At 37.1% G+C, this 27,828-nt stretch overlaps 1 protein-coding gene across 1 annotated transcript; it reads left to right on the top strand.

Annotated features, from left to right (window-relative positions):
- Positions 1 to 83: 83 nt before the first annotated feature.
- On the top strand, positions 84 to 27,828 carry Vps35 (VPS35 retromer complex component). Its single transcript, XM_010617255.2, has 17 exons — positions 84 to 180; positions 5,716 to 5,814; positions 7,301 to 7,397; positions 8,285 to 8,408; positions 9,521 to 9,703; positions 10,990 to 11,203; positions 13,532 to 13,615; positions 13,966 to 14,075; positions 16,732 to 16,828; positions 16,918 to 17,066; positions 17,696 to 17,903; positions 18,296 to 18,451; positions 21,098 to 21,220; positions 25,109 to 25,288; positions 25,764 to 26,003; positions 26,333 to 26,476; positions 27,464 to 27,828. Exons 1-17 carry the CDS (start codon positions 178 to 180, stop codon positions 27,641 to 27,643), a joined length of 2,391 nt encoding a protein of 796 aa, XP_010615557.1. The 5' UTR covers positions 84 to 177; the 3' UTR covers positions 27,644 to 27,828.

Genomic DNA, 27,828 nt, shown 5'->3' with positions numbered 1-27,828 from the left:
GCGTTGACAGGGACCAATAAACACGCGAGACTTGGTCCCTAGAAACGAGCCAATCGAGGAGCCGCCTGCAGGCTGAGGGCGGGGCTAGGGAGGGCGGGGTTGGGAGCCTCGCAGTCACCTGACTCCGGAGGCTCTTTGCGCGGTGGGTGCTCCTTGCTGCGTGCTCCTGGAGTCGCCATGGTCCCACCGGTCACCGGTCTGGGGTCCTACGGGTGGAGCAGAGGCCGTGCCACGCGATTGAGGCCAAGACCAACCCTGCCTGGCCTGCAGATAGGGGACAGGCGAGGGAGGCCGCAGCAGGGCGATCCCGGGGGCGGCGGCGGGCCTTGCTTGACCCTTCCTGCAGACCAGGTTTCGACCCACCGGTCTGGGGTCCTACGGGTGGAGCAGAGGCCGTGCCACGCGATTGAGGCCAAGACCAACCCTGCCTGGCCTGCAGATAGGGGACAGGCGAGGGAGGCCGCAGCAGGGCGATCCCGGCCGCGGTGGGCGGTGGCTTTCGGCCGCTACCCGAGGGGAGGTCTTGCCTGGGAGGTTCTGGGTGTTTGAAGGTGTGTGGCTTCCTCTAGAGTGAAATCACCTATTTCCCTTCCTGGAGCGGAGCCCGAGTGCCAGAGCCGAGCTGCGGGCGGGTCGGGGGGCGTGCGGGACGCCAGAGCCTCCGAGGGGGCCCGGGACCCGCCCAGTTGGTGCGTTTCCACCTTGGTGTTTGTGTCCAGCGGGTCCTCACGGCATTTTCTTGGCAAGAAGTATCTTCCTGGGGGATCGTAGTGGTTTCTGCCTTTCTTTTCCTCCTTTTGCTGTAGTGTTTGTCAGCGAATTCTAAGGGTCTGCTTCCGTGAATTTCCTGGAAGAATACATGCTTTCCTTCCTCTAATCCTGACGCTTTCAAAAAAGACTGCTTGTTTCCGTTCGCGTTTGTTCATTAGGGACCCTGGCTCACTTGTCTACTTGTTGATGAGATCCAAATATTATACTTGATGAAATTTGTCATTCTTAGGGCAGCAAATCCCGCTGTGGCATTGGCCAATAAACTTGAACTTCCTCAAAATGTGAATTCTGTGTTTAGTTTCCACGGAGGCAAGTTGTCACTTGCATCTTATTAGCGTTTGGTGTAGTCTGCACTGTGTAAATATTGTTTTTGGATGTTAGTATGCCAGTTTTAATTATCTCATTATTCATTCTTTGTAGACAAGCTTCTGAGACCCTGTAAGCCTGGGCCCAGATTTTAATTTAAATGTGTTAATAATAGAAACGAGGATTAAATCTTGGACACAGATACTTGCATATAATATATTGCCTTAAGAGGTGATATTTTTCGTTTCTCAGAATTTTTACAATTGAGAATTGATGTATGATCGATGTAAAATTTTAACTTAGGGATTTGTTCTCAGCACTTATGTGTTGACATTTTAATAGAAAGCACTTAATTAAGGTTCTGTTGTACACTCCTGTTCTGTGTTGGGCAAACCAGATTGGGAGCCAGACATAGTCCTGTCCACATGAATTTTATTGGGAAAGGAAACCTGCATATATATCAGTCCTGTCACAGCCACTGTCTTTATGACTTGGCAAATACTCAGTCTTTGAATCTCACTTTTGTCTGAAAACAGGTGTTGGTCTTTTTGGCTCTTCCCTGTCCTAAAAATCTAGAATCCTGTTCAGCAAATCAAATATCTTGTGTGCTTTCAGTGTCTTGGACTGTTCTAGGTACCAGTTATGAACTGGTAAAAGAGACATGCTTGTGGAACTTAACTGTAATGCAGGCTAATGGTTGCTTCATAACACTGTCAACTCAGTGCTTTCTTGTCAGGGAGGGATAGAGTTTTGCCTGGGGACCTCGGGAAAGACTACAAGAAGTAGCATGTAAACAAACAATAAGAAAGTCAGTCAGAAATTCATCTGGAGAAGGGACACTGCCAATAGATGAGCCTGGGTACTGGTAAATTAGTACAAATTTGATATTCAGATTATAGATTTTTGTTGTTGTTGTATTCTTTCTGGTTGTTTCGTTTTGTTTTTTTCTTTGCAGTGCTGGCGATCAAATCCAGGTCCTTGAGCCTGTTAGGCAAGCAGGCACTCTACAACTGAGCTATATCCTCAGCCCAAGTTCTGTTTTAAAGTTCCCATCCTGTCATCATCCTCAATTCCCCCTACAAATTGTTGTGTTTTGTTTTGGGGTTTTCTGTTTGAGACAGGGTCTCCCTCTGTAGCCTCGGCCGGCCTTATTCTCAGGATCTTTCTGCCTCAGCCTCTTGAGTGCTGGGATTACAGGCATGTGCCACCATGACCAGCTGCCTACAAATGAATTTGTGCCAAATCATCATTTTTTAAATAGCACTTGTATTAACATGATAGAAATCGTGTATCTTTGGGATTAGTTTTCGTTTTACAGTTGATTTGCATTGCATTGTTAGAGCACACATGCAATATGTAGATGGGGAAATCCACCAACAGATAGTTTGCTACATTGAGTGGAAATTATTTCTCGTAATGGGGAAAATACCCTTAGTATATCCATTTTATAGATGAGGAAGCAAAAGCACATTGTTTAAATAGAGACTAGTTTTGTAAGTGATCAGTTCACGATGCCTTACTTTCTTTGCAACTCATAACTGTAGATTTGGGAGGCTGTTTGCAGCTGTCAAGCTAAAATGCTCCTAAGCACACATGTTAATTAGATCTTGATTCTATAGTGTTTCTCTGATTGATGCGCTGTTTAGAATCATTTGCACATGGAAAAAACTCATTTTCACACGTGAGGAGATACTGGTTACCTGTCTTGTGTTTAATGATAGGATATTCAGTTGTTTCTCTTGTGGAACATTTCCAAGGACAGCACAAGTAGCCTTTAGAATAGCCAATTGTAGCATAATTGAACTGTCCCAGTAACTTGTATAAATGTATTTGTTATAGCTTCGTGTTCTCCTTTGTAGCCTACATTGTACTGATTTTTCTTCCATAATTTTCTGCATTTTGTAACTTTAAGCTCATTTGATGCAAAACAAAAGAATTTTGCTAAAATTTTAATCATTAGTTTATAGAACAGACTCCAGCCATTCTATACAAATATATGGATGTGTTTATGATCTTTTTTTTTTGCTAGATAATAAAGATTATTATACATAGTTGCCAAAAAGTGGAAACAACACAGGTTCATTAATGGGGTGGATGAATAAACAAAATGTAGTGTACAGTAGACTTTTAGCCTTAAAAAGAAAGGAACTTCTGACATGTTACAACATGGATGAACTGTGAAGACATTCCACTAAATGGTAATGGTATAAGCCAGACACAAAAGGAAAAATATGTGATTTCACTAATGTGAGGTATTCAGAGTAGATAAACTTGGAAAAAAAGTTTCTGGACTGGGGATTTAGCTCAGTGGTGCCACCACCTGCCTTGCAAGTTTAAGGTCCTGAGTTTGATCCCCGGTACAAAAAAACATGCAAGAATTTCCTGAGGGGCTGAGGATTTAGCTCAGTGACACCACGCCTGCCTCACAAGCACAAGGTCCTGAAAAAAAAGAATTACTAGAGGAAGGATGTGGGGTGTGTTAATACTTTTAACGGATACATAGATAATGGATATGTTTGGAAAGATGAAAATTCTGGAAGTGGAAGGTGGTAATGACTGTAACAGTGAATGTTGTAAATATTGCTCTTATAAAATGTCATGCAACATTTCTTATGTCTAAGTTGACCTTTCAATGTAATGAATTGTCAGTCGATTCTAATTACTGTTAAACTTACGCAGAGGTAAGGAGCCCAAAAAATTTCAGGCAGTAGTCTGATTTCACTAGCAGAGGCTTATCACGGGCTGGCCCATGATAAATAGTCTATTTTATGATGTTGGTGTCCTTCTTACCTCTGAAACCACCATTTTATATTAATAGTTCTATATAAATTAATGTTCTTTTAAAGATAAAAGACACTAAGTTTTCCTTTGGAATTTATGCTTCTCAAGAAGAATGATTATGGGGAAACTGAGTTTATTCAAGTTTGGCATGCAAAAAGTAATAAAGGGAGGTACACAGCATTGCTCATTATTCAGCTACTATTGTTCTTTTTTCCAAAATTAAACCAAGAGAAAGTTTTTAGTTTTTACAAGCAGTTGTAATTTGGAAATGGATTTTGTGTAGTTTATATTTTTTTGTTAATTTGCTAATTAAATATTGATTTGATTGTCTTAGATATGAAGTAGACCAGATTATAGTTTCATGTTTATGGGTAAGTCTTTCCTTCTACCTTTAACTCATTATGTAATAGGCATTTTCTCTTTTTTAAAAATTAAGCTGAAATTGACATAAGATCTGCCATTTTGAGGTGGACAATTCAGTGATTTTTAATCTATTTTTAAATCACCTCAGAAGGAAACCCTGCAGTCAGTAAGCAATAACTCCACCATCCCTCCTGGTAACCACTGGTCTGCTTTATGGAGGATATATTGGTTCAGGAATTTTCAAATAAATGGAATCATACAATATGCAACCCTTTGAGTCTGGCTCCTTTCACTTAACATGTTTTCTAGATGAATTCATGTAGCACCTATCAATATTGAATCCCCACCCTCACCCCCTTTTTGGAACTGTATATCAAACTTAGATCTTTTGCACTGACCCACGTCCCCAGCCCTTTTATTTTTTATTTTTTTAAGTTTTGAGACAGCCTTGCTAGGTTGCCCAGGCTGTGCTCAAATCTGAGATCATCCTGCCTTGGCCTCCCAGAATGCTAAGATTATAGATATGTGCCACCACGTTTGGTTATGTCATTTCTTTGTATGGTTGAATAATATTTCATCATACATATGTACTATAAGTTGTTTATGCATTCATCTTTTGATATTTAGTCATTGTTAGTAAATATATATAATAAAGTGTTCTAAAAGAAGCTTACGCATACATTAAATATTTATGTACATTGGATCCCAGACACTTAAAAATGACCATCATTTATAATTATAAGGTGATGCATGCTGTGATAAAAATGTAAACTTATTAATATAGTATTAGGGAGTAGTTGATTCTACTTGAAAGGAAGAGCTAATTCATTTTGCAAGCAGATTTTTGCTGAAGGCTGAGAAGAATACATATATTGTGTCCATTATAGCTGTATTTATATATTTTAAATGGTATAAACTCAGTATTTGGGAAGCGTATTCTTTGTCATTTTCTACTCTAAGTCACTAAGAATTAATTTCAGTTATTTTATTTCCAAATTGTTTATTTTTTTGTTATATATCGCCTAAGAATAACCTGAAATGCTGATGAAAAATAATTGGGAGGAAAAGAGAGGATTTTAGAGATTTGAGTAAAACTATTACCTATCACAAGGATTAGGTTGGATAGATGGCTATGTTCTGGTTGGTTTCAGAGCATAGTAGCACAACACAGCTATGAGCTACTACCAGAAGTTCCTCTGAAGCCAACCTACTACAAGGATGTTAAAGTCAGTTAATAGTTGTGAAAAAAAATTTTTGTTTTTTGTTTTTGGTACTGGGTATTGAACTCGGGACCTTGTGCTAGCAAGGCAGGCAGCAGAACTAACTACTGGTCTAAATCCCCGGCCCTATCAAAATTTGATACATTGGTTTGAGATACAGAACTGGAATGAGGGTTATATGAAAGTCTTCTATAGTTCTGAGACTAGAACTATAGACATGAAAGATTAAATATTTAAGAAACATTAATGGAAGTATTTTTTTTAATGTTTTCAGCCTACGACACAGCAGTCACCCCAGGATGAACAGGAGAAACTCTTGGATGAAGCCATACAGGCTGTAAAAGTTCAGTCATTCCAGATGAAGAGATGCTTGGTAAGAGTGAAAGTGTGACAGATACAGGTGTAGACTACAGCTTCCTAAGGAAGCATCAGCATTTTCTAAAGTTGTGTAGCACTGCTGCTTCTAGTAAATATAATTTTCAGTGTCTACTGCATCTGTTTTCACAACCACTTCTTTAACCCCTGCGTGAGCTATTTCAACAGAGCCCTTTACTCACAAATATGTGTATGGTTGGGATTATCTGCTCTACTGGAATGAGAGAGGAAGAGTCCCTGCCTTTTATTCACACTCATGTATCATCATTGCATATTTACACTACTATCTGACTTGAATTACTAGCCTTTTTGGTTCAGTGCCTCAAATCAGGGTAGTACTTGACACATAATGTGTACTCAATAAATATTTGTTGAATGAATGAATGGATCTATATGTATTCACACACCTCTTTTTTTGTGTGTGGTACTAGGGACCAAATTTAGGACCCCATGCATGCCAGGCAGGTTCTGTGCCCTGGGCTAAATCCCTGACCCTATATGTATTCACTTTGAATTATTCAACTACTCTCTAGATATCTTGAAGTCTTTAATTTTCATCTTGAATAAATATATTTATTGCAAAAACTAGCTTTAAAATTACTCTTACCCCATTTATATATATTTCCATGTTCTAAAAGACAGATTACTTCAGGGGATTAAATTTAAGGAATTGAACCAAATAGGCTGGTGGTTTAAGCCATAAATTGTGCAGGTGATACCATCTTACCTTTGTAAAGTATCTTATATTTTCTGAAGTATAGGATTATGTTCTTATATCTTAATTTTTTTGGTTTCTTAGCACATTTTTAAAGAAAGTAACTGCCTTGGAATGCAAAAAAGTGGGTTTGCTATTGCTTGTTTCTTCTCTTTCTGTTATAGATAATGTTTGCTTTATCTCAAGGAATTGTTAATATTTATGAGTTAAATGGACATGGTGAGGATTTGAAGAACATAGGAGAAAAGCAGAGTTCATGGATAGTCACTCAGAAGAGTCCTTAACCTGTGACAAAGCCATTGTCAGGATAGTATCTCACTTCAGAACCAGTAGTATGCCAGCCCTCTTGATTGCAATTGAAATGTGAATTAATGGAGCTAATTTCCTAACCTCTAGAGATTAAAAAAGTTAGTTACAGTAAGGAGCTTACAGTCCTAGATGTGTAATCCTAGTCTTGCCAAATGTTGAAGCCTGGGTGAGGAATAATGCATCTTCTTTCCAGTAGAGAGAAGGCAAGGAGAAACTAACATTGTTTTATGTGATTAAAATAATTGAAGTACTGTGTACTTTTTTTTTTTTGGTACCGGGTATTGAACTCAGGACCTTGTATTTGTGAGGCAGGCAGCTGTGCTACTAAGCTACATCCCTGGGCCAGTACTGCATACTTTTAACACTATGTAGTAATCTCTTAACTTAAAGAGTTTATATAACCAAGATAAATGTTTGTTTAAATTAACTGTTCTTAGCATTTCTCTTGGTTTTTCTGTAGGATAAAACCAAGCTTATGGATGCTCTGAAACATGCATCTAATATGCTTGGTGAACTCCGGACTTCAATGTTATCACCAAAGAGCTACTATGAACTTTGTATCTTTTGAATGTTGAAAAATAAGCATTTGGGTCATACTTGAGAGTCTCATTTTGTTTGTTCTCTTTTAAATTTTTCAGCAATTATAATGTTCTTTATCTTTACTAAATGTAAATATTCATGTGGACATACTAAGAATAACTTTTTTAATGGTTAAACTTTTTTGTTCTACGAGGGATTGAACCTGGGGGTTTGTGCATGCTAAGTAGGCATTCTGCTAAACCCTGAGCTCTATGCTTAAACTTCTTCAAATGGGTTGTTAACATAAATTTTAGACCTTTCCTGAAGGATAATGAGACCATCAGGCAGCTGGTTCTTTTGTTAGTCAGGTCTCAGAAATGGAAAGGAATTCAATCATTTGCTATTTCAAAATCCTTCAGCAATTTGACAGAAAGCCATTGTATTTGCTGCTTTGTTTCACTGGATATCCTTTAAAATATCTATTTATTTGTCCATTCATTCTTCAGCGATGAGATCATGCTGTGTTGCCCATGGTTGGTTAAAAATTCTGTCTACTGTTTATCCTTCCATCCATCCATCCATCATCTGCTCATTTAGAGATGGGTTCTTGTTTTGTGTTCCATGGTTGGTCCTGAACTCCTGGCTTTTAAGAAAAGCCTACTGAAATTCTGTCTTCACTTTAAACACTCCCTTAGAAGACTAAATTTAAGATAGCTAACTGATAGTTTTAATGTCTTTAACTAGTTACAGAGTTTTGTTTAGTCCTTTTGTTGTTTTGTTTTTTGGGGGCGTGGTTCTGGGGGTTGAACTCAGGACCTTGTGCTTGCAAGGCAAGCGGTGGCACCAATAAGCTAAATCCCCAGTCCACATGGAGTTTTGTTTAGGTTGGCTTGTCTTTATTTGAGTCCTTAATCATAATTTAAAGATATGGCTATTTCTGATGAACTGCACTACTTGGAGGTCTACCTGACAGATGAGTTTGCTAAAGGAAGGAAAGTGGCAGATCTCTATGAACTTGTACAATATGCTGGAAACATTATCCCAAGGCTGTAAGTAATTGGAATCTAAGAACCTTTTTACCTGCATTTCCCACTTGATACTACATCATTTTGGGGGGAAAAAAATTTAAGGGTATTTAATAATTTAACTAAAAGTTTTAGAGTAAATTTGTATTTTATAGATATATGGTAGATACATAGAGATATTTTAGGAATTTTAGTAATAGAAAAAAATAGATGTGATATTTTAAAGTTTTTGACTACTAGAAAAATTAATATCATTGCAGGTATTTTCTTCCTAGTATGTTTATGGGTGATACATATATTTATATACAAAATCTACCTCTAGGAATCCTCTCTTATCCAAGGTTTCATTTACCATCAACCAGGGTCCAAAAATATTAAATGAAAAATTACAGAAATAACTAAATTTTAAGTTGCATACTGTTTTGAGTAGTGTAAAATCTTGGATTATTTCACTTGGAATGTAAATCATCCTTTTGTCACATCTGCACTTTATATGCCATCCACCTGTTAGTCAGTAGAGGTCTGGGTTATCGGATCTGCTCACATGTTAGCATGGTGTTTGTGTTCAAGTAAACCTTACTGAGTACCCTACCCAGAACACCCATATGATTCTCCTGACTTCATCTCATTACATGGGCATTGTATCATCTCACATCATCACAAGAAGGGTGAGTACAACATACTGAGAGAGACCACATTTGCACAAACAACTTTTGTTTTAGTATAGTATTATAATTATTTTATTTTTTATTGTTAATCTCTTTCTGTGTCTTAATTTATAAAGTAAATTTTCTATACTGTATTTGCAGTTTGAGTTATCCACTGGGGTCTTCAAACATCCTGCATATCTATCTATCTATCTCTCTCTCTCTCTCTCTCTCTCTATATATATATATATACACACACATAGTGCATATTTTACTTTTTTAAAAAATTCAGTGGATATTTGACTTGTTTTTTTATATTTTTAGTGGTTATATTTTAAATCAGATTGTATTTCTTCATAATTCAGGAGAAAGCAACATGATCTGTGTCTTGTTTATTTAATATGTTTTTATATAGTGCATTTGGATGTGATCATATTCTTGGTTTGAATATTTTATTTCTAATTAGATGTCTTTTCATTATTCTCCTAGTTATCTGTTGATCACAGTTGGAGTTGTGTATGTCAAGTCATTTCCTCAATCCAGGAAAGATATTTTGAAAGATTTGGTAGAAATGTGCCGTGGTGTGCAGCATCCATTGAGGGGTTTGTTTCTTCGAAATTACCTTCTTCAGTGTACCAGAAACATTTTACCTGATGAAGGAGAGCCAACAGAGTAATTAATTTTCTTTCTTGGTTTAGTTGTGATTTTTTGATAATAAGTTATTTTTAAAGTGTAGAAAAGTATACATAAATAAGAATATAAGTATCAGTAGTTCTCCTACCCAATCAGTGTCTCATAGCATTTTGTGTGGGGATTTCCAATGCAGTAATAAAACTCTTCAAAATATGTGGATTATCTAAAATGTTTTCTTAATTAATGCAAATTGTGTTTTTGGAGTATTGGAATCTGCTTTTTTCATTTGATATAATTTAGAACATTATATTAAATATTCCTTGAAAAGTATGACTTTTACAATTGCAACAGTTTTTATAATTTATGGTCTGCTGTTTACCCTTGAATATAAGTAATTTTAATGACCTGTGTACACAAAAGAAAGACTAACTACAGAAAAAATAGGTCATTCATAAAGACTTATCTCTTGTGTAACCACTACTCCAGTGTCCAAGTCCACTGTATTTTCCCCCACAGAAATGTGGCAGATGGTCCGCTAGCTGTTATCTCCAAACAGTGGATAAGCTCTTCATGTGACAGGTCCCTAGATCGAAGAATTTAATTCCCTTTTAAAAAAAAGTTTATCCATTTTATTTCTAATATATCTTTATCATGGTTTTTAGTGTCTATAGTAATTCCTATTTAAAAGAAAAAATATAACATTTTTGGGCGGCTCTCGGGAATCGAACTCAGAACCTTGCACTTGTGAGGCAGGTGGTAGAACCACTGAGCTAAATCCCTGGCCCCAAAGTATAACAGTTTTACTATGTATTTAACTAAGAAGTTAAATAGTACAGAAAAGGTAAAAATTTAACTGTGAATAAAATGATGTGGTTATTTGCTTTATTACAATTGTACTCTTAATTTTAAGCATATAGGATATATCAAAAAAATAAAGTAGGAAATAATTTCTTTCCTCAGAAGCTTACATTGCAAGTGAAAACAAAATATACAGGGGTGATGTCGTTAGAAAACAATACAGTTAGGACAAAAGTGTTAGTTTTTAAGGCTTTTTGAATTGAGGAAGTTGGCATAAGAACTGTTCTAATTGGCCCAGGTTAGGAAGTTGGGAAGAGTGATTTGTTCCCTTTTCTTGTACTGTGTCCTCTCCCTGGTTTTTGTTATTTCCCTTGTGAATTAATACGAAGCCAGTTAAGTTGAAGTGGTTTTTATAAAGCATTGGCATTTTACAAGCATAAAAAGGAAGTGAGTAAAGGAGATAGTACTAAGTAGTTGGTCCAGAGTTTGCATTCTATATAAGGATTTTCCCAACTTTTTCTTTGCAGTGAAGAAACAACTGGGGATATCAGTGATTCCATGGATTTCGTATTACTCAACTTTGCAGAAATGAACAAGTTGTGGGTTCGGATGCAGCATCAAGGACATAGCCGAGATAGAGAAAAAAGAGAACGAGAAAGACAAGAGCTGAGAATTTTAGTAGGGACAAATCTGGTGCGCCTCAGTCAGTTGGAAGGTGTAAACGTGGAACGTTACAAACAGGTTTATGTTTTTGCTTGTCACCTTTCTTAGGTTGTACAATATAAACTGAAATCTGATTTTTAAGATGCTTTTGTTAAGTAATATTTCATTGAAAGCATTTGAAAATGATTTTATCAAAGAAGATGCAAAGAGCTGAGCATGGTGGCGCAGGCCTGTAATCCCATCACTCTCCAGGCTAAGTCAGGAGGATCACTGCAAGTTCAAGGTCAGCCTTGGCTACATAGTGAGTTCAAGGTCAGCCTGAGCTGCATAGTCCAGACGCTGTCTCAAAAAAAACAAAAACGGGGCTTGATTTGGCCCAGTGGTTCCGCTGCCTGCCTTGCAAGCACAAGGACCCAAGTTCAATCCCAGGTACCAAAAAAAAATGCTAAAAGATACATCATGTTTGTTGATCAAAAGAGTCAGTATTGTCCAAATTGCAATTTTCCTTAAATTGACCTACAGATTCAGTGGAATCTCAGTTTAAAATCCCAGCAGGCACAGTTTATAATCGCTAAATCTTGGAAACAGACCATATGCCCATCAACAGTTAAATATAAAGAAAATGTGGATCGCTTCTCAGCCATTTGGCTAAGATCAAGTGTTAGAAAATGTGGTGTTTATATACAATGGAGACCTACTCTGCCATAAAAAAGATAAACTTGAGTCATTTGTAGGTAAATTACATACCTTGAGACCATAACTTTAAGTGAGATAATACAATCTCTTGCATAAGAAACTCTTAAGGGTACACAAGCAAAAATGGAGGAAGAACATGTTCAAATGAGATGGGAAATGGGAGGGGAGAGGGAAAGAAGGGAAAAGGGATTAAAAATGAATAGGAAAAAAAATGGAAACATCTTTTGTAAATGGGGAGGGGAATGGGAAAGAAGAAATTAAGGATTAAGATATATTATGTACAAGTACAAACTCCCTATGATAAATGTGAGCACGATGTATAGCAAATATGTGCTAATTAAAAATAATCCCAGCAGGTTTTTTAGTAGAAATCAGCAGGCTGTTCAATAAAATTTATATGAAAAAGCAAAGACCCTAGCTAGAACAGCCACGGTTTTGAAAGAGCAAAATTGGAGTACTGGACAGCATGCATTCAAGATCTGCACTAAAGTAAAGATGGTATAGTACTGACTCATTTAAATTTTTTTTCTTCCCCTTGTCCCTGCCCTCCTGTAACACCCCCCCCATTTACACACACTTTATTTCCATTTTTTCATTTTGTCATATTTTTTTCTTTTCCCTTATTACCTTTCCCCTACCCTTCCCATTTTCCCTACATCTTTAGCCCTTTTCTTCCTATTTCACATGGTCAGTTATCTCATTAGGATCTTATGTACTGTTACAGTTTTTCACACCAGAGAAACTATTCGGTATTTACACGTGTGACTTGTTTATTTCACTTAGGAGTATAACCTCAATATACATCCATTTTCCTATGAATGAATCTAATTTCTCATTCTTTATGGCTGAGTAGTATTCCATTTTAATAGAAAAAGCACATCTTCTTTATCCAGTTTCCAACTTATGGGCAAATGGGCTGTTTCCAAGATTAAGTTATTACAAACTGTGCCACTATAAACATGGGTGTGCATATATCACTGTGGTATGATTCCTTTAATTTTTTTGGAAAGATACCCAGAAGAGGGATAGCTGGGTCAAATGGAACCTCTAGTCCCAGCTCTTTGAGGTATCTCCATATTGATTTCCATAGTGGTTGCACCAGTCTGCACTCCCACCAACAATAGAGAAGGGCTCCTTTCTCCCCACAACCCCGCCAACATTTATTATTGGTTGATTTCTTGATAGCAGCCATTCTTTGTGGGGTGAGGTGGAATCTCAGTGTTGTTTTCATCTGCATCTCTCTAATGACCAGTCATCTGACTCATGTAAATTTTAATATGGATGAATACTTAAAGGAGAGTGATGAACAGTTGCAAATCAGTAGAGGGGAATGAAGGGTCAACAAATACACTATAAAGAGCCAGCTAGTAAATATGATCTGGCTTTGGAAGGGATATGGTATGTAGCAAATAAGCTCAGCAGATACATGCAAAAGCAGACAATAGGAAACTAAATAGACAGGGCTGTGTCCAATAAACTTATTTTCAAAAACAGGGAAGGCTAGGAATATAGCAAAAGCTTCCTTTTATATGAATTTTGTATTAAACAGGAACCCAGAATTTTATTTAAAACATTTGTGAAATTTTAAAGTTTAAAACTGAAAAATTTGAAAAATTTTTCAAGTTAGTTCAGTGTATTATTGGAGGCATAGCTTAGAATTTTGAAAATGATCTTTTTACTATAACATGTTTTTCTTTGCTCTTTTATTAGATTGTTCTAACTGGCATATTGGAGCAGGTTGTGAATTGTAGGGATGCTTTGGCTCAAGAATATCTCATGGAGTGTATTATTCAGGTTGGTGGCAGCATTTCTTTTATCTCTTAAATGGATTTTTTTTTTTTTTTGGTCTTCTTTGCTTTATAGGTATACTTTGTTTAATGGAGTACTCACTGCTATATTTAAAGAGGTTAAAAAACTATATATTTGCCCGGGGATTTAGCTCAGTGGTGCCACTGCCTGCCTCACCAAGTGCAAGGTCCTGAGTTTGATATGCAGTACCAAAAACCAAAAAAACACCACCCTATATATAATATATGTATTTGGATATAGCTGTATAACATTAAATTTTTTATCCACAAGTGCCATACATGAGTTCAGAATATTACCTGAGATACATTTATTTGTATAAATCATTTTATTTTTAGGTTTTCCCTGATGAATTCCACCTCCAGACTTTGAATCCTTTTCTTCGGGCCTGTGCTGAGTTACACCAGAATGTAAACGTGAAAAATATAATCATTGCTTTAATTGATAGGTAAGGTTTCCAATACTGGAGCACACATGTTCTGACATAGGAATAATGAATTTAAAACATTTTCATGAATCATTTATTTTTCTTATATCAATGCTTTTAATGTAATTATACTATAATTTAGCTCTGTTAGTAGGAATATCTAGTAGATATGAAAGAGATTTCACTTAGGCATGAAAGAGGTTTAACTAATTGTGAAGGATGTATAGAGATGAGTATTATTTTTTGTTTTGTTAATTTTGAGACAGGGTCTCACTATGTAGTTGAGACTGACCTGGAACTCACTATGTAGCCCAGGCTGGTCTCAAACTCACAGCGATCCTCCTGCCTCAGCCTCCCAAATGCTGGGATTACAGGCGTGCGCCACCACACCCAGCTACGAGTAGTATTTTTAATGTATATGTTTAAATGACATATAGACATTGTTGTACAGATCAAACATTTCAATCTTAGGAGCCCAAAAACCATTGAAGAGTGAAACTTCACCATGATGTAAGTTACTTTTAATGGGAACTGACTTGATTTACTTTCCTTCATTAAGTAACCATAAGATATAGATGATTTAATGTTCAAGTGGCACCAAGAAGAGCTCGCTGTCCTGGCTTTCCTCAGGATAGCTGTCTTGCTTTCTCCATGGTGTTCTTTTGTCTTCCTTTATTCCTCTTTTACGCTGCTCAAGCTCACTCCACAGAGCCAATTTGTCTCTCACTCTTCACTTTTACTTTTTCAAATAAACTTTGCCACTGCTTAAAAAACAAGAAGTTGAGGTAGCTGGGTGTGGCGGTACATGCCTGTAATCCCAGCTCTTGGGAGGCTCAGGCAGGAGGATAGAAGATTCAGGGCTAGCCCCGACTTAGCCAGGACCCTATCTCAAAGGAAATAAAAAAAGTCTAGTGATGTAGCTTAATGACAGAATGCTCCACCCCCCAAAAAATAAATTCAAGTAATAATAATTTTTCTAATCACATTTTAAAAAAAGAATTGTTACCTGTATTTACTAAATATCCTTTAAATTTTATTTCTTTTTTGCCTGGTTGAAAATACAAAACTTCATCTTTTGTAATGGCTCCAATGAGTGACTACTTGGCATGCATGCTACATGGCAGTAGTAATATATGATACATAATAATATCAGTAATGTATGTCCCATATCATGTATGCCCTGCATATAAGGATACGTATTGATATGAACCAGAAAACCAAGTGGATTGTCTTACTTTCCTTGTCCTTGTGACAAAATACCTAACACCTTCAACTTAAAGGAAGAGAGGTTTATTTTGGCTCATGTTTTTCATCCGTAGTTGTCAGGCTTCGGGGCAGGAAGGCATGGTGAAAGGCCCTGGGCAGAGGAAAGTTGCTCACATTACGGCAGACCGGAAATGGAAGAGAGAGAGACCTTTCTAGGTCATGAACCCAGTGACTCACCTCTAACTGGGCCCCACATCTGTTCTGACAGCAAGGCAGCTATAGCCCCCATCATCTGGTCACTTCCGAAAGCCTCTGACCATAGGAGGCCACGGGACATTCTAGGTCTAAACCATAATGTATTTATTATTTATTTCTACAAATACTCTTTGTTTTGTTTTACAACTAATTGAATTACTGGTTTTAAAGTCTGAGAATTTATGTAGCAGAATTCTCCAAATTAACAGCTCCATCCTCTTACCTGTACAGCAGAAGTTACATTCTAGCTGGACGTGGTGTTGCATGCCTATTATCTCAGCATTTTGGAAGCTGAGGCAGGAAAACCCAAGTTCAAGCACAGCCTGGGCAATTTAGCAACGTAGTGAGATCCTGTCTTAAAAATGACGGGTAGGGTGGGTGGAGATGAAGCTTAATGTCTGCAGAGACCCTCTCTTCAATCTTCAGTATCACTGTTAAAAGAAAAAAACGTTACATGCTTATTGGACTCACTCTTAAAAGACGCTAGTAATCTTGATTATCTGTGTAGGATGTAATGTCACCTAGCTACCCCAGCTAGTAGTGGTGGTTCTCTGTGTAATAAAATGTTGATATAGTTAGGACCCTGACAAAGGATAATGGAATAGACATGATGCTTGATTGTTTGAGATGTAGGAAATAAAAGCTAACTTTATTCCTTTTGGAATAAGTTCTGTTTAAAACTTTGCAATAGTAAAAATCTTAAATATTTTTAAATAGTCTGCTTTCTTTTTATCTTGTAAAGATTATTTATTTAAATCATGGCTGTCAATTACATTTAATGCACTTCTGCCCATATCTGTATGTTTAGGCTTCAGAAGGTTTGGGAATAATCAGCCTTTTGAAAATCTGTTCAGTGTGATGCAAAGTAAGAAAGCTGATGAAATAAAGTATCACTGACAAAACTGGTTAAAAATGAAATAAGGGAGGGGCCGAGGATTTCGCTCAGTAAGGCTCTAGTGCCTGCTTTGCAAGCACAAGGACCTGAGTTTGATCCCAGGTACCCCCCCCAAAAAAAAAGAAAAAGAAATAAGGGAATAATCAGTACATTCAAAACCATTCTTTAAAATAATTTTTTAAAAATGTTTTAAGAGAAATATGCTTGTAGAAAATACAGAAAAACAATAAGAATATGTTATCTTAGTATAACAATAAGAATATAATGTGATCCCACTGCCAAGATCTCTATCTTTAAAATTAAGGCTGTTTTCTTTTTTAGATTAGCTTTATTTGCTCATCGTGAAGATGGGCCTGGAATCCCAGCAGATATTAAGCTTTTTGATATATTCTCACAGCAGGTGGCTACAGTGATACAGGTCTGTGTGGCTTTTCTGTGTTCTTAAAACTTTAAACCTTCTCTCCTGGTAAGTCCTTTTATAATTGTATGATTTTCTAAACATTCCAGTCTAGACAAGACATGCCTTCAGAGGATGTAGTATCTTTACAAGTCTCACTCATTAATCTTGCAATGAAATGTTACCCTGATCGTGTGGACTATGTTGATAAAGTTCTAGAAACAACAGTGGAGATATTCAACAAGCTCAACCTTGAACAGTAAGTCTTATTTCAGTAAAAATCTTTATAAAGCACTCTTTGGTCCCAGATTTTTTTTTTTTTAATTTTTGGTACTGGGGATCAAACTCAGGTTTTTGCGCTTGCAAGGCATGCGGCAGAACCACTGAGCTAAATCCCCGGCCCTGTACTTATTTTTAACATGAGCTGGGTGTGATGGCACATGCCTGTAATCCCAGCACTCAGCAGGCTGGAGAATTACCATGAGTGTGAAGCCATCCTGGGCTTCACAGTTCCAGGCCAGCCTGAACTACATATAGCAAGGCTCTGTTAAAAAAAACAAAAAAACTTTTAACATGATGAATATACACATTTATATATTCAAGTGGTTTCCTTAGAAATGTTGTCAAATTCTAGATGGTCATCTTAATTCCAGCTACATAAACCTATACATGAGTTAGTAGAATGATATATTTTGTATCAACATAACAATAAAAGTGTGTTTAGATAGGATTCTTAATCCTAAAGGAGATCATCAGTGTATTTTGGGGTACTGTGATTCATTTGAGCCATTTCTTTTAATGTGTAAATGAAGTTTTTATAAAACAACTACTGCTTGTCTATATAAAAAATAATTTATTCATAAAACAGTTACTGTTTTTCTTTTGTAGTATTGCTACCAGTAGTGCGGTTTCAAAGGAACTCACCAGACTTTTGAAGATACCGGTTGATACGTATAACAATATTTTGACAGTCTTGAAATTAAAACATTTCCACCCACTCTTTGAGTACTTTGACTACGAGTCCAGAAAGAGTATGAGTTGTTATGTGCTTAGTAATGTCCTGGATTATAATACAGAAATTGTCTCTCAAGATCAGGTAAGAATACCAATAAGCTATTTTAGGGAAAAAGAAAATGTACTTACAATTTTAGACCTTTGCAGTTAGACATATGAGATAGGGCAGGTAATACTAAAGAAAAATTGTGAGTGGCTTACTCATGATATAATTAGAAAATTGAAGATGTATACAGAAGAATTATTGTATACCTCTTACTCCATAAGAAAGACAATAACCAGGGTTGATTAACATTTGGCACATGTCTTTCCAGACTTTTGTTTATGTATATATGTATTGCCCTGCAACTATTGACTTTATTACAGATAAATTAAATTATTTTGCAACTTTACACAACTGGAAACACTTTTGAAAATGTCTTTGTATGCTGATGGTTTCACACCAGTGGATTTCTTGTGTCTCCTGGGTTACAGGTGGATTCCATAATGAACTTGGTGTCCACATTGATTCAGGATCAGCCAGATCAACCTGTAGAAGACCCTGATCCAGAAGACTTTGCTGATGAGCAGAGCCTTGTGGGTCGATTCATTCATCTTCTTCGGTCTGAGGATCCTGATCAACAGTATTTGGTAGGAGTTAATTCTTACCGTAATTCTCCATCAGCTCCTGATGCAATGTTTTTGTTTTTAATTTATTTATTCATTCGCAATACTGGGGATTGAACCCAGTGGTGCTGTATCCTTACCCTTTTTATTTTTTGAGGCAGTCTTTTACTAGTCTCACTAAGTTGCCCAGGCTGGCTTCAAATTTTCAATCTCCTTGTCTCAGCCTCCAAAGTATCTAGGAATACAGGTGCACCTGGTACATAGACTTTCATTGTTTTGTTTTTGTTTTGGAATGTTGGGGATTAACCCAGACCTTTTTATGTATCTGTAATTTTGAGACAGGGTCATGCTAAGTTGCCTAGGCTGGGCTTGAACTTGTCATCCTGTTGCTTCAGCCTCTCAGGAGTGCTTGAATTACAGACATGTGCCACCATGTCTGGCTCTGGCCCATGGATGTTTACATAATGAATAACTGTAAGTCTATGGGGCTTGTGAGTGAAGTGCTCTAGTTTCTTTCTTTTTATTTGTATTTTGTACCAGGGCTTGAACTCAGGACCTTGCACTTGCAAGGTGGACATGGTGCCACTGAGCTAAATCCCCGGCCCTCTTTCTTTATATTTTTATGTATGTATGTATTTTGTGGTACCAGGGATTGATTCCAGGGAATGCTAAGCCACATCCCCAACCCCTTTTAATTTTGAGAAAGGGTCTTTCTAAGTTGTCCAGATTGACCTTGAATTTGTAGTCCTCCTGCCTCAACTTCCCAAGCAACTAGGATTGCAGGTATGTGCCACCATGAGTAGCACTCTAGTTTCTCTAGGAAATTTCTTGAGAATTGCAGAAAACTATGTCTCATAATTATACTATGTTCATATTATTATTATTTTTGTTTGTTCATTTTTGTTTTTGTTTTTGTTTTGTTTTGTTTTTGAGACAGGGTCTCACTATGTAGTTGAGACTGACCTCGAACTCACTGTGTAGTCCAGGCTGGTCTTGAACTCATAGCGATCCTCCTGCCTCAGCCTCCCGAGTGCAGTCACCATGCCCGGCCTTGTTCATATTATTTTTTAGCTGTGTTTTGCTCTTAGGAATGTTTAGTTGCTAATCATAATAAACTTTAAAATACAAGAAACATAATCCTTATATTCACCTTTGTATTTCCAAGGTTTGCAAATATTTTATATTTGTTTGTCACAATGAAATTGTGTGAAGGACTTTTAAAAACTCACTGGCCTTTTCCTTGACCCTTGCTTTCTGATACAGAACAATCAGATGAAGTTGTTTCTTTTTTCTAGTCCACAGTTAATCTCTTTGAAATGAATAAAACATGTTGCCTGAGTCACAGTGTTGGCAACTGATAGTGGGTGATTATTTTAATGAAAGATAACTTTGCTGGCTGTCTAACTGTTGTTTGAGAAAAGTAATGTATTATTGGATGCGTAGGCAGTTAGGCTGCTGTAGTGCAGAAATCCTTTATTTGAGGATGAGTCCTGATCGTTTCCTTCTGTTGACCTTGGTGACATTCTTAGGTCATAACTGATGTTAAGAGGCTGCTTTCTGCTGCTAGTGTGATAGTCTTTGACTTGGCTGAGTGACATTCTGAGCTCGGGTACTGTGCTCTGTGCACTGTGTGATCTGTACACACACCGTATCCAGATTGTTTGGGTATTTTAAACGATTTTATGTTTCGTGTAAGATTGCTTGTGTGTGTTTTCCTTCCCTATTGCATAGCAAATATAGTAGTAGGAAGTGTGCCTTCCACATGTGACTGGGTGGTTTTGCTTGCATGCAGAGCCCTTTAAGTATAGGATCATTGGCTTTGACTACCCCAAGGAGAATGCATTATTTTATCCACCACCCACATTAGAAAAATGTATAAAACCCATGTACATCAAACACTGTGCTGTATGTATTACAAAATATTTCCTGAATTTTGGATTCTGTGGTTTTCCAATATAATAGCCGTCATTTTCTAAGCACATTGTGTCAGTTTATGGATAGCATTCTACGTGTCTCATTTGATTATCTTAACAGCCCTAGGAGTATGCTACCCCATTTTCGAATGAATCTTGTGACTAAGTTTAGATAATTTGCCCAGGGTCACACGGGTGGTAAGTATTTAGAGTTGTTTTGTTTCGTTGTGCAATGCTGGGTTCAAACCTAGGGACTGGTGCATGCTAGGCAGGCATTCCACCGTCAAACCTGGTCCTTAGCTGTTTGCTATCTTTTTTTTTTTTTTTTGGTACCAGGGATCGAACTCGGGTCCTTGCGCTTGCGAGGCAGGCCACCGAACCGCTGAGCTATATCCCTGGCCCTCTCTGTTTGCTATCTTCAGTCTGTGTTCTTTATCAACACAGTGTACCTGTACATGTGTGTATGGAAATAAATTTACATATACCGTGTCTCTGATTCTGTTAGTTACCCAGGGCAGCTTGCTCGACCTCCCCAAACCTTAGGCCTCCCCATTGTGAAATGGGTTAGTATCTGTCTCCAGGGTGAATTTGACAATTCAGGGAGACAAATATGTAAAGTGCCTGCTACTATAAGGCCTGGTACATTGGTGTGTTTTCATGAAATGGTAGTGAGTATAATGATTTGAGCCCCTTTTAAATTTTATTAATGATTGATCGTAATGTGGGAAATATTTAAAAAAAATTTTTTTTTCATCAGATCTTAAACACAGCACGAAAGCATTTTGGAGCTGGTGGAAATCAACGGATTCGCTTCACACTGCCGCCTTTGGTATTTGCAGCTTACCAGCTGGCTTTTCGATACAAAGAGAATTCTAAAGTGGTGGGTTTACTTTTAAGTATGTCACTATTTTTTTTCTTTTTTCCTACTGTGTATGTGTTAGTTTTATATCATAGAAAATTTCAAACATATACAAAAATGGGCTGTTGTATAATAAAATCCTGTTTTCAGAAACTTTTATTACGCCTCCTTGTAAGTATTGCCAGCAGTGATGTTGGTAGGTCACGTACCACCTAAGGTATTGCATACATCCAGTTATAGAAATAGGTTCTAATTTTGCGGTTAATTTAGCCCGATGAAATGACTTAGCATAACATAATCATTTCTTCACAAAAGCATGTAATTAAATAATGCCATGAGTTTTATGTAATTTTTTATGAGTGCATTTCTTTCTCAGAATCATGGCTTAAGTCTTCTCTGGTGTAGTTTTGAAAGAAACATCTTAATTTCATGTACCTAAAAAGTTGGGCAGCCAGGCTTATGTTAAGAAATAAATAAACCTCAGTAAACTTAATTTTCTAATAGAGAAAGGTATTTACTCAATAGAACTACCAGTATAAATAGCACTTTTGGGCCAATTTTTTTTAAGCCACATTCTCATTCTCTTTTCTGGCATTTATGGAAAGATATCTGTGACTGTAACATTAAAAATAGCCTATATTGATGACCTATATTAAAATCAAAGCTATAGTAATCAAAAAGATATGGTAGTGAAATAAAAACAGGCACATAGACCAGTGCCATAGAATAGAGCCTGTGCATATACAATCAACTAATCTTAATCCTCATTAGGATGCCAGGAATACACAGTGGGGAAAAGATAGTCTCTTCAGTACTTGGTGTTGAGAAATATGGATACCCACATGCAGAAGAATGGAATTGAACTATTAATTATAGCATATGCAAAAATTAACTCAAAATGGATTAAAGATTTAAATGTAAGATGTGAAACCATAAAATTTCTATGGTAAAGCATAGGGAAAATCTCTTTGACATTGTTCATGGTTTTTTGGATATAACACCAAATCATAATCAACTAAAGCAAAAATAGACAAATGGATTGTATCAGATAAAAAAGCTGCATAGCAAAGGAAACAGCAAAGAGACATCCAACAGAATAGAAGATATTTGCAAACTATGTGATAAGTTACTAATACCCAAAATACATATAAGGAATTAAAACAACTCAGTAGCAAAAAGACAAATAACTTGATTGAAAAATGGGCAGAGTAGAAATTTTTCCAAAGAAGGCATACAAATGACCAACAGATATATGAAAAAGTGCTCGATAACACTTGCCAAAATGGAAATGCAAATCCAAACTACAATGAAATATTATGCCTGTTAGGATGCCTATGGGGGGGGGTGTTTGTTTTGGGTACCAGGGATCAAACTCAGGACCTTGCGCTTGTGAGGCACTTCAGCAGAACCACTGAGCTAAATCCCTGGCCCTAAGTGTATTTTTTTGTAAGATGCCTATTAAAAAAATAAAGAGTTGACAAGCATTGGGCAGGGTGTGGAGATAAGAGACCCTTACAAGGCTGTTTGCCATTATGGAAAACAGTATGGAAACTCATAAAAAACAATTAAAATTAAAATTAGAACTACCATGTAATTCTGTAAACCTCTGTTGGATACATATTCAAAGGAAATGAAGTCAGTATATTGAAGAGGTGTCTGCGCTCCCATTTATAATGGCCAAGATATAAAACAGTCTGTGTCCTGCAATGAATGAATAAAGAAAATACACATACACATGGAGCAATAAAAAATAAAAGTGGAGGAAATCCTGCCATTTGTGACGATATAGTTAAACTTGGATGGCATTGTGCTAAATGAAGTTAGCCAGGTAGAGAAAGACAAATAGTGTATGGCCTCTCCTATATGTTAAATCAGAAGACTCTTAGAAATGAGAGATGCCAAAGATTACAAACTCAAAAGGTGGAAAAATTCTGGGGAATCAAAATACAGCCCAACATGGTGGCGCACACCTGTAATCCCAGCACTCGGGAGACTGAGGCAGGAGGATCTCTGTGAGTTTGAGACCAGCCTGGGCTACATAGTTCCGGGTCAGTCTCAACCACATAGTGAAACTCTGTCTCAAAAATAAAACAAAAAAATATACACAGGGCCAGAGATTTAACTCAGTGATGTCTCCACCTCCCTCGCAAACCCTAGGTCCCGAGTTTGATCCCTGGTACCATAAAAAAAAAAGAGGGGAGAGAGAAAAAAGAAAACAAAAAATATATATACATATATTTGGGATAAAAAATGTACCAGATAGAATTTACTTACGCGATGTCATACATTGTGCCAAGAACTGTATACTGTACTTGGATTATTGCATTTAGTCCTTCTTAACAAAGACTATAACTGTCATCTTTTGAAAATGAAAAGAAATGATGGCTTCGACAGAAACAAATTTGAATGGTTAAACATATAAAATATGTAACCTCATGCCTTCACGCTGAGCTATATTGCCAGTGTCTCCTTGCCCCCCTTTTTGGAGACAGTGTTAAGTTGCTAAGATGCTCAGGCTGATCTTGAACTTAGGACACCTCTGTTACCCAGAGTTCTAGGCTTAAACAGTGAACCTTTTAAACAATCAGATTGGGGGCCAAGTATTTAGCTCAGTGGTTCCAGCACCTGTCTCACAAGCACAAGGACCTGAGTTCAATCCCTGATACCAAAAAAAAAAAAATCAGATTGGGGGGCCAAGTATTTAGCTGTGGTGCCACACCTGCCTCACAGTTGCAAGGTCCTGAGTTTGATCCCCGGTAGCAAAAAGAAAAAAATCAGATTGGACGCGAGAAAAGAGAAATAAGCTTCAGCAATAGCAGTTGATGAGAATTCATTCCCATCTAATAAGGTGGGAATGTGAATTACTGTAATGTTTTTTGGAAAACTGGCAATATGTAACTACCATTAAAAAAAGTAGTAATTTGCCAGGCATGGTGGCGCACGCCTGTAATCCCAGCACTCTGGAGGCTGAGGCAGGAAGATTGCTGTGAGTTAGAGCCCAGCCTGGACTACATAGTGAGTTCCAGGTCAGTCTCAACTACATAGTGAGACCCTGTCTCAAAAAAAAAAAAAAAAAAGTAGTAATTCTACAAACTTATAGTCAGGAGATAATTATGCTCTTGATAAAGCTTTTTGTATTCATTATGGTGTTACAGATTGTTTTAAAAAGAGTAGTTCAAATTGTACTTACCTATATAATTGGTGGAATATTTTCTAATTGTTAAAATGTCATAGGGACTGGGGATTTGGCTCAGTGGTTTTGCCACCTGCTTCACAAGCACAAGGACCCAAGTTCAATCCCTGGTACCAAAAAAAAAAAGAAAAATGTCATAACTTAGTTTCACAAGGAAAATTTTTATGACAAGTGAAAGTTGGATTCAAATTATTTGCAGCATGAGTCCAATTTCATTCAACTCATTTCATTGAACTACTTTAATTTTTTTTTTTTTAATGTTTTTTGTTTTGAGGATTTCATTTTGCTTTGCTTTGTTTAGATTTTGAATAGGGTCTTACTGTGTAGTTCAGGCTGGCCTTAACCTCAAGGTCCTCCTGCCTCAAGCTTTGCAAGTGCTGTAAATACATGTGCTTTAGCTCAGTGAACTAATTTAAAGTAAAAAACAAAAACATACACAAAGATTCCAGTTACGTTACATTTACATAGTAATAAAGGAAACCATCTGACTGTTACTAGTGATTATTGCTGAATGGTAGATTTGGGGATACCTTAACTTTAAAAATTCTTTTGTGTAATTCCCTAATTTTCTCCAGTTGGAAGTGTTTCACTTTTCTGATTAGAAAAAAACGTGTCAAATAAGTTGTAAAGGTGACTTCAAGTGGATATTTTGAGAAGATTCTTGAGCAAGTTAATCTTGAATTTAAGGTAATTTAAAATATTCTTTCTTGTTTCAGGATGACAAATGGGAAAAAAAATGCCAGAAGATTTTTTCATTTGCTCACCAGACTATCAGTGCTTTGATCAAAGCAGAGTTGGCAGAATTACCCTTAAGACTTTTCCTTCAAGGAGCACTCGCTGCTGGAGAAATTGGTTTTGAAAATCATGAAACAGTAGCTTATGAGTTCATGTCCCAGGTGAAGATCTGTTCTCCTCTCTGGCTTTACTGAGTTCCATCACTTGTTCATATTTCTGCTGGTAGTGCGTCTAATATTAGTCTTGTCACTGAACTACTGCTTTCCCACTCTGGGAACCTTTGCATATTATTGTCATATTCACTAGTGTGGAGCATAATTGATCATTTTCTGGGTATTGATGTCTTCAAATTTCAGAGTGGGTCCTGATAAAAGTTTCGTGGGGAAAAAAATGTTCCTTTGTCAGCTCACTTGAGGAACTTGAAGTTAGAGTTGGAACAGGTTTATTTATCACAACTTGTTGGCATCTTTACCATCTTGGCTGTGTTACATGGTTCTCCAAAATAGGTTACAAAATATTCTGATATGAAGGGATTGAAAAATATCTCACAGAATGGGGGTTTGGCAGGTAGCACTTTGGAAAATGCTTGGTTGGATGGTTAGTCCCTAAAAGCTCTTTCTGCTTTGTGTTCTTCAGGCATTTTCCCTGTATGAAGATGAGATCAGTGATTCCAAAGCACAGCTGGCTGCCATTACCTTGATCATTGGTACTTTTGAGAGGATGAAATGCTTCAGTGAAGAGAATCATGAACCCTTGAGAACTCAGTGTGCACTTGCTGCATCCAAACTTCTGAAAAAGCCCGATCAGGGCCGAGCTGTTAGCACCTGTGCACATCTCTTCTGGTCGGGCAGAAACACAGACAAAAATGGGGAGGAGGTAAGGTCATGCTCATTGTTGTGGGAGACAGGACTATTAACAGAGTCAGGTTGCCATGCCCATGGGCTGTAGAAGAGAAATATTTGGGGTGCTTGGAAATCTGACAGAGTGTGCTTTATTTTATTAAAACAAAGTAGACAGTAGAGTCTTATCCATACACAGCAGCTTCATACCACTACTTTTTAAATACAGCTGTGTAGTTTGAAGAGGATTTAAATTTGTTGTATGTCTTTAAAACATGAAAGAGTGCTGTAGTGTATTTTTTGTGTGAAAATGGGACGTTTGCAGTTCATTAAATTCTTCCATATTTCCCTTACCCTTTATTGTAGCTTCATGGAGGAAAGAGGGTCATGGAGTGCCTGAAGAAAGCTCTGAAAATAGCAAATCAGTGCATGGACCCCTCTCTACAAGTGCAGCTCTTTATAGAAATTCTGAACAGATATATCTATTTTTATGAAAAGGAAAATGATGCGGTAAGTGACCTACTTAAGTGTAGGTAATGCTGAGGCTGAGGCCGGCGGATTGCAAATTGGAGGCCATCCTGGGCAACCTCATGACACTGTCTCAAAATTAATTTTTAAATTTTTTTGCCAAGGGGAACTTTTTTTGGTATCGGAGATCAAACTCTGTTCCTTGTGCTTGCAAGGCAGGTGGTGGCACCACTGGGCTAAATCCCCAGCTGGAACTTTTATTTACTTATTTTTTTGGTCAAAATAAATTTTTCAGGGCTGGGGACTTAGCCCAGTGGTTCCACTGCCTGCCCTGCAAGCGCAAGGACCAAAGTTCAATCCCTGGTACCAAAAAAAAAAAATGTTTTTTTTTTCAAAGGCTAGGAATGTAGCTCAGTGGTAGAGTACACTGGGTTCCATCCCCAATCTTAGGGTGAAAACAATCTCTGAGATTTGATATATGTAAACATTTATCACTGTGATACTTTGTTTTGTCTACAAGAATTTGTAGATTACTTACTGTTCCTTTTATTTTCCAAAATCCTTTTCTGCCTACATAGATTTATCTCTAGTCACTGTGCATTTGAAAAACACACTAATTTACACAAATTATGAAATAGTTGTCTGATTTGCCATGATGTACTAGTTTAGAATAAATAGTGTTGACTGAGACTAGCAGACTAAGTACATGTTTGTTGTTGTCGTTGTTTTACTGGTTCATATTACTTCTTTCTGCAGTGCTGCAGATTGAACCCAGCACCTCGTGTGTGGTAGGCAAGTGCTGTGCCACTGAGCTACATCCATAGTTCTCATAATACTTTATTTTAGCTTTCTAAAGAAATGAATAGTCAATAGTTGTTGCTCGAATTAGGAATCATGTTCTCTCTTTTTTTCATAATTACTCTGGCAACTGATGAGAGTAACACAGATTCTTCAAAACAGTATTATTAAATTATCTTGTTTTGTGTGATTCTTATGTTTAATCATGAAATTGTACATATTCTTTTGTAGGTAACAATTCAGGTCTTGAACCAGCTTATCCAAAAGATTCGAGAAGACCTCCCAAACCTTGAGTCCAGTGAAGAAACAGAGCAGATTAACAAACATTTTCATAACACACTAGAGCATTTGCGTTTGAGGCGAGAATCACCAGAGTCTGAGGGGCCAATCTATGAAGGTCTTGTCCTTTAAAAAAAAACAGCCTACTCCTTTTCATGTTCATTCAATAAGGGTTTTATTAAACTAGGCCTCCCTTCCATAAATTGTGCCTTTCAGAAATGCTGAGGTAGGTTTCCTGTTTCTAATCTGTGATGTGTTTTATTCAGCACCTCCAAACACTCACCTTCAGAACCTTAATAAAGTTATTCACTTCATAA

The sequence above is a fragment of the Fukomys damarensis genome, unplaced genomic scaffold (assembly GCF_012274545.1).
Source record: "Fukomys damarensis isolate Sample0158 unplaced genomic scaffold, DMR_v1.0_HiC HiC_scaffold_37, whole genome shotgun sequence".
In the NCBI taxonomy this organism is placed as follows: Eukaryota; Metazoa; Chordata; class Mammalia; order Rodentia; family Bathyergidae; genus Fukomys; species Fukomys damarensis.
Note: the sequence above shows the minus strand (reverse complement) of the source record. Positions and strands in the feature narration are given on the sequence as shown.

What these genes read in the sequence shown, in the direction of transcription:
- Vps35 (XM_010617255.2), top strand. An exon ending in AAATTGTCTCTCAAGATCAG is followed by an intron (nt 17,904 to 18,295) that starts GTAAGAATACCA and finishes CCTGGGTTACAG; the next exon opens with GTGGATTCCATAATGAACTT. An exon ending in ATCCTGATCAACAGTATTTG is followed by an intron (nt 18,452 to 21,097) that starts GTAGGAGTTAAT and finishes TTTTTTCATCAG; the next exon opens with ATCTTAAACACAGCACGAAA.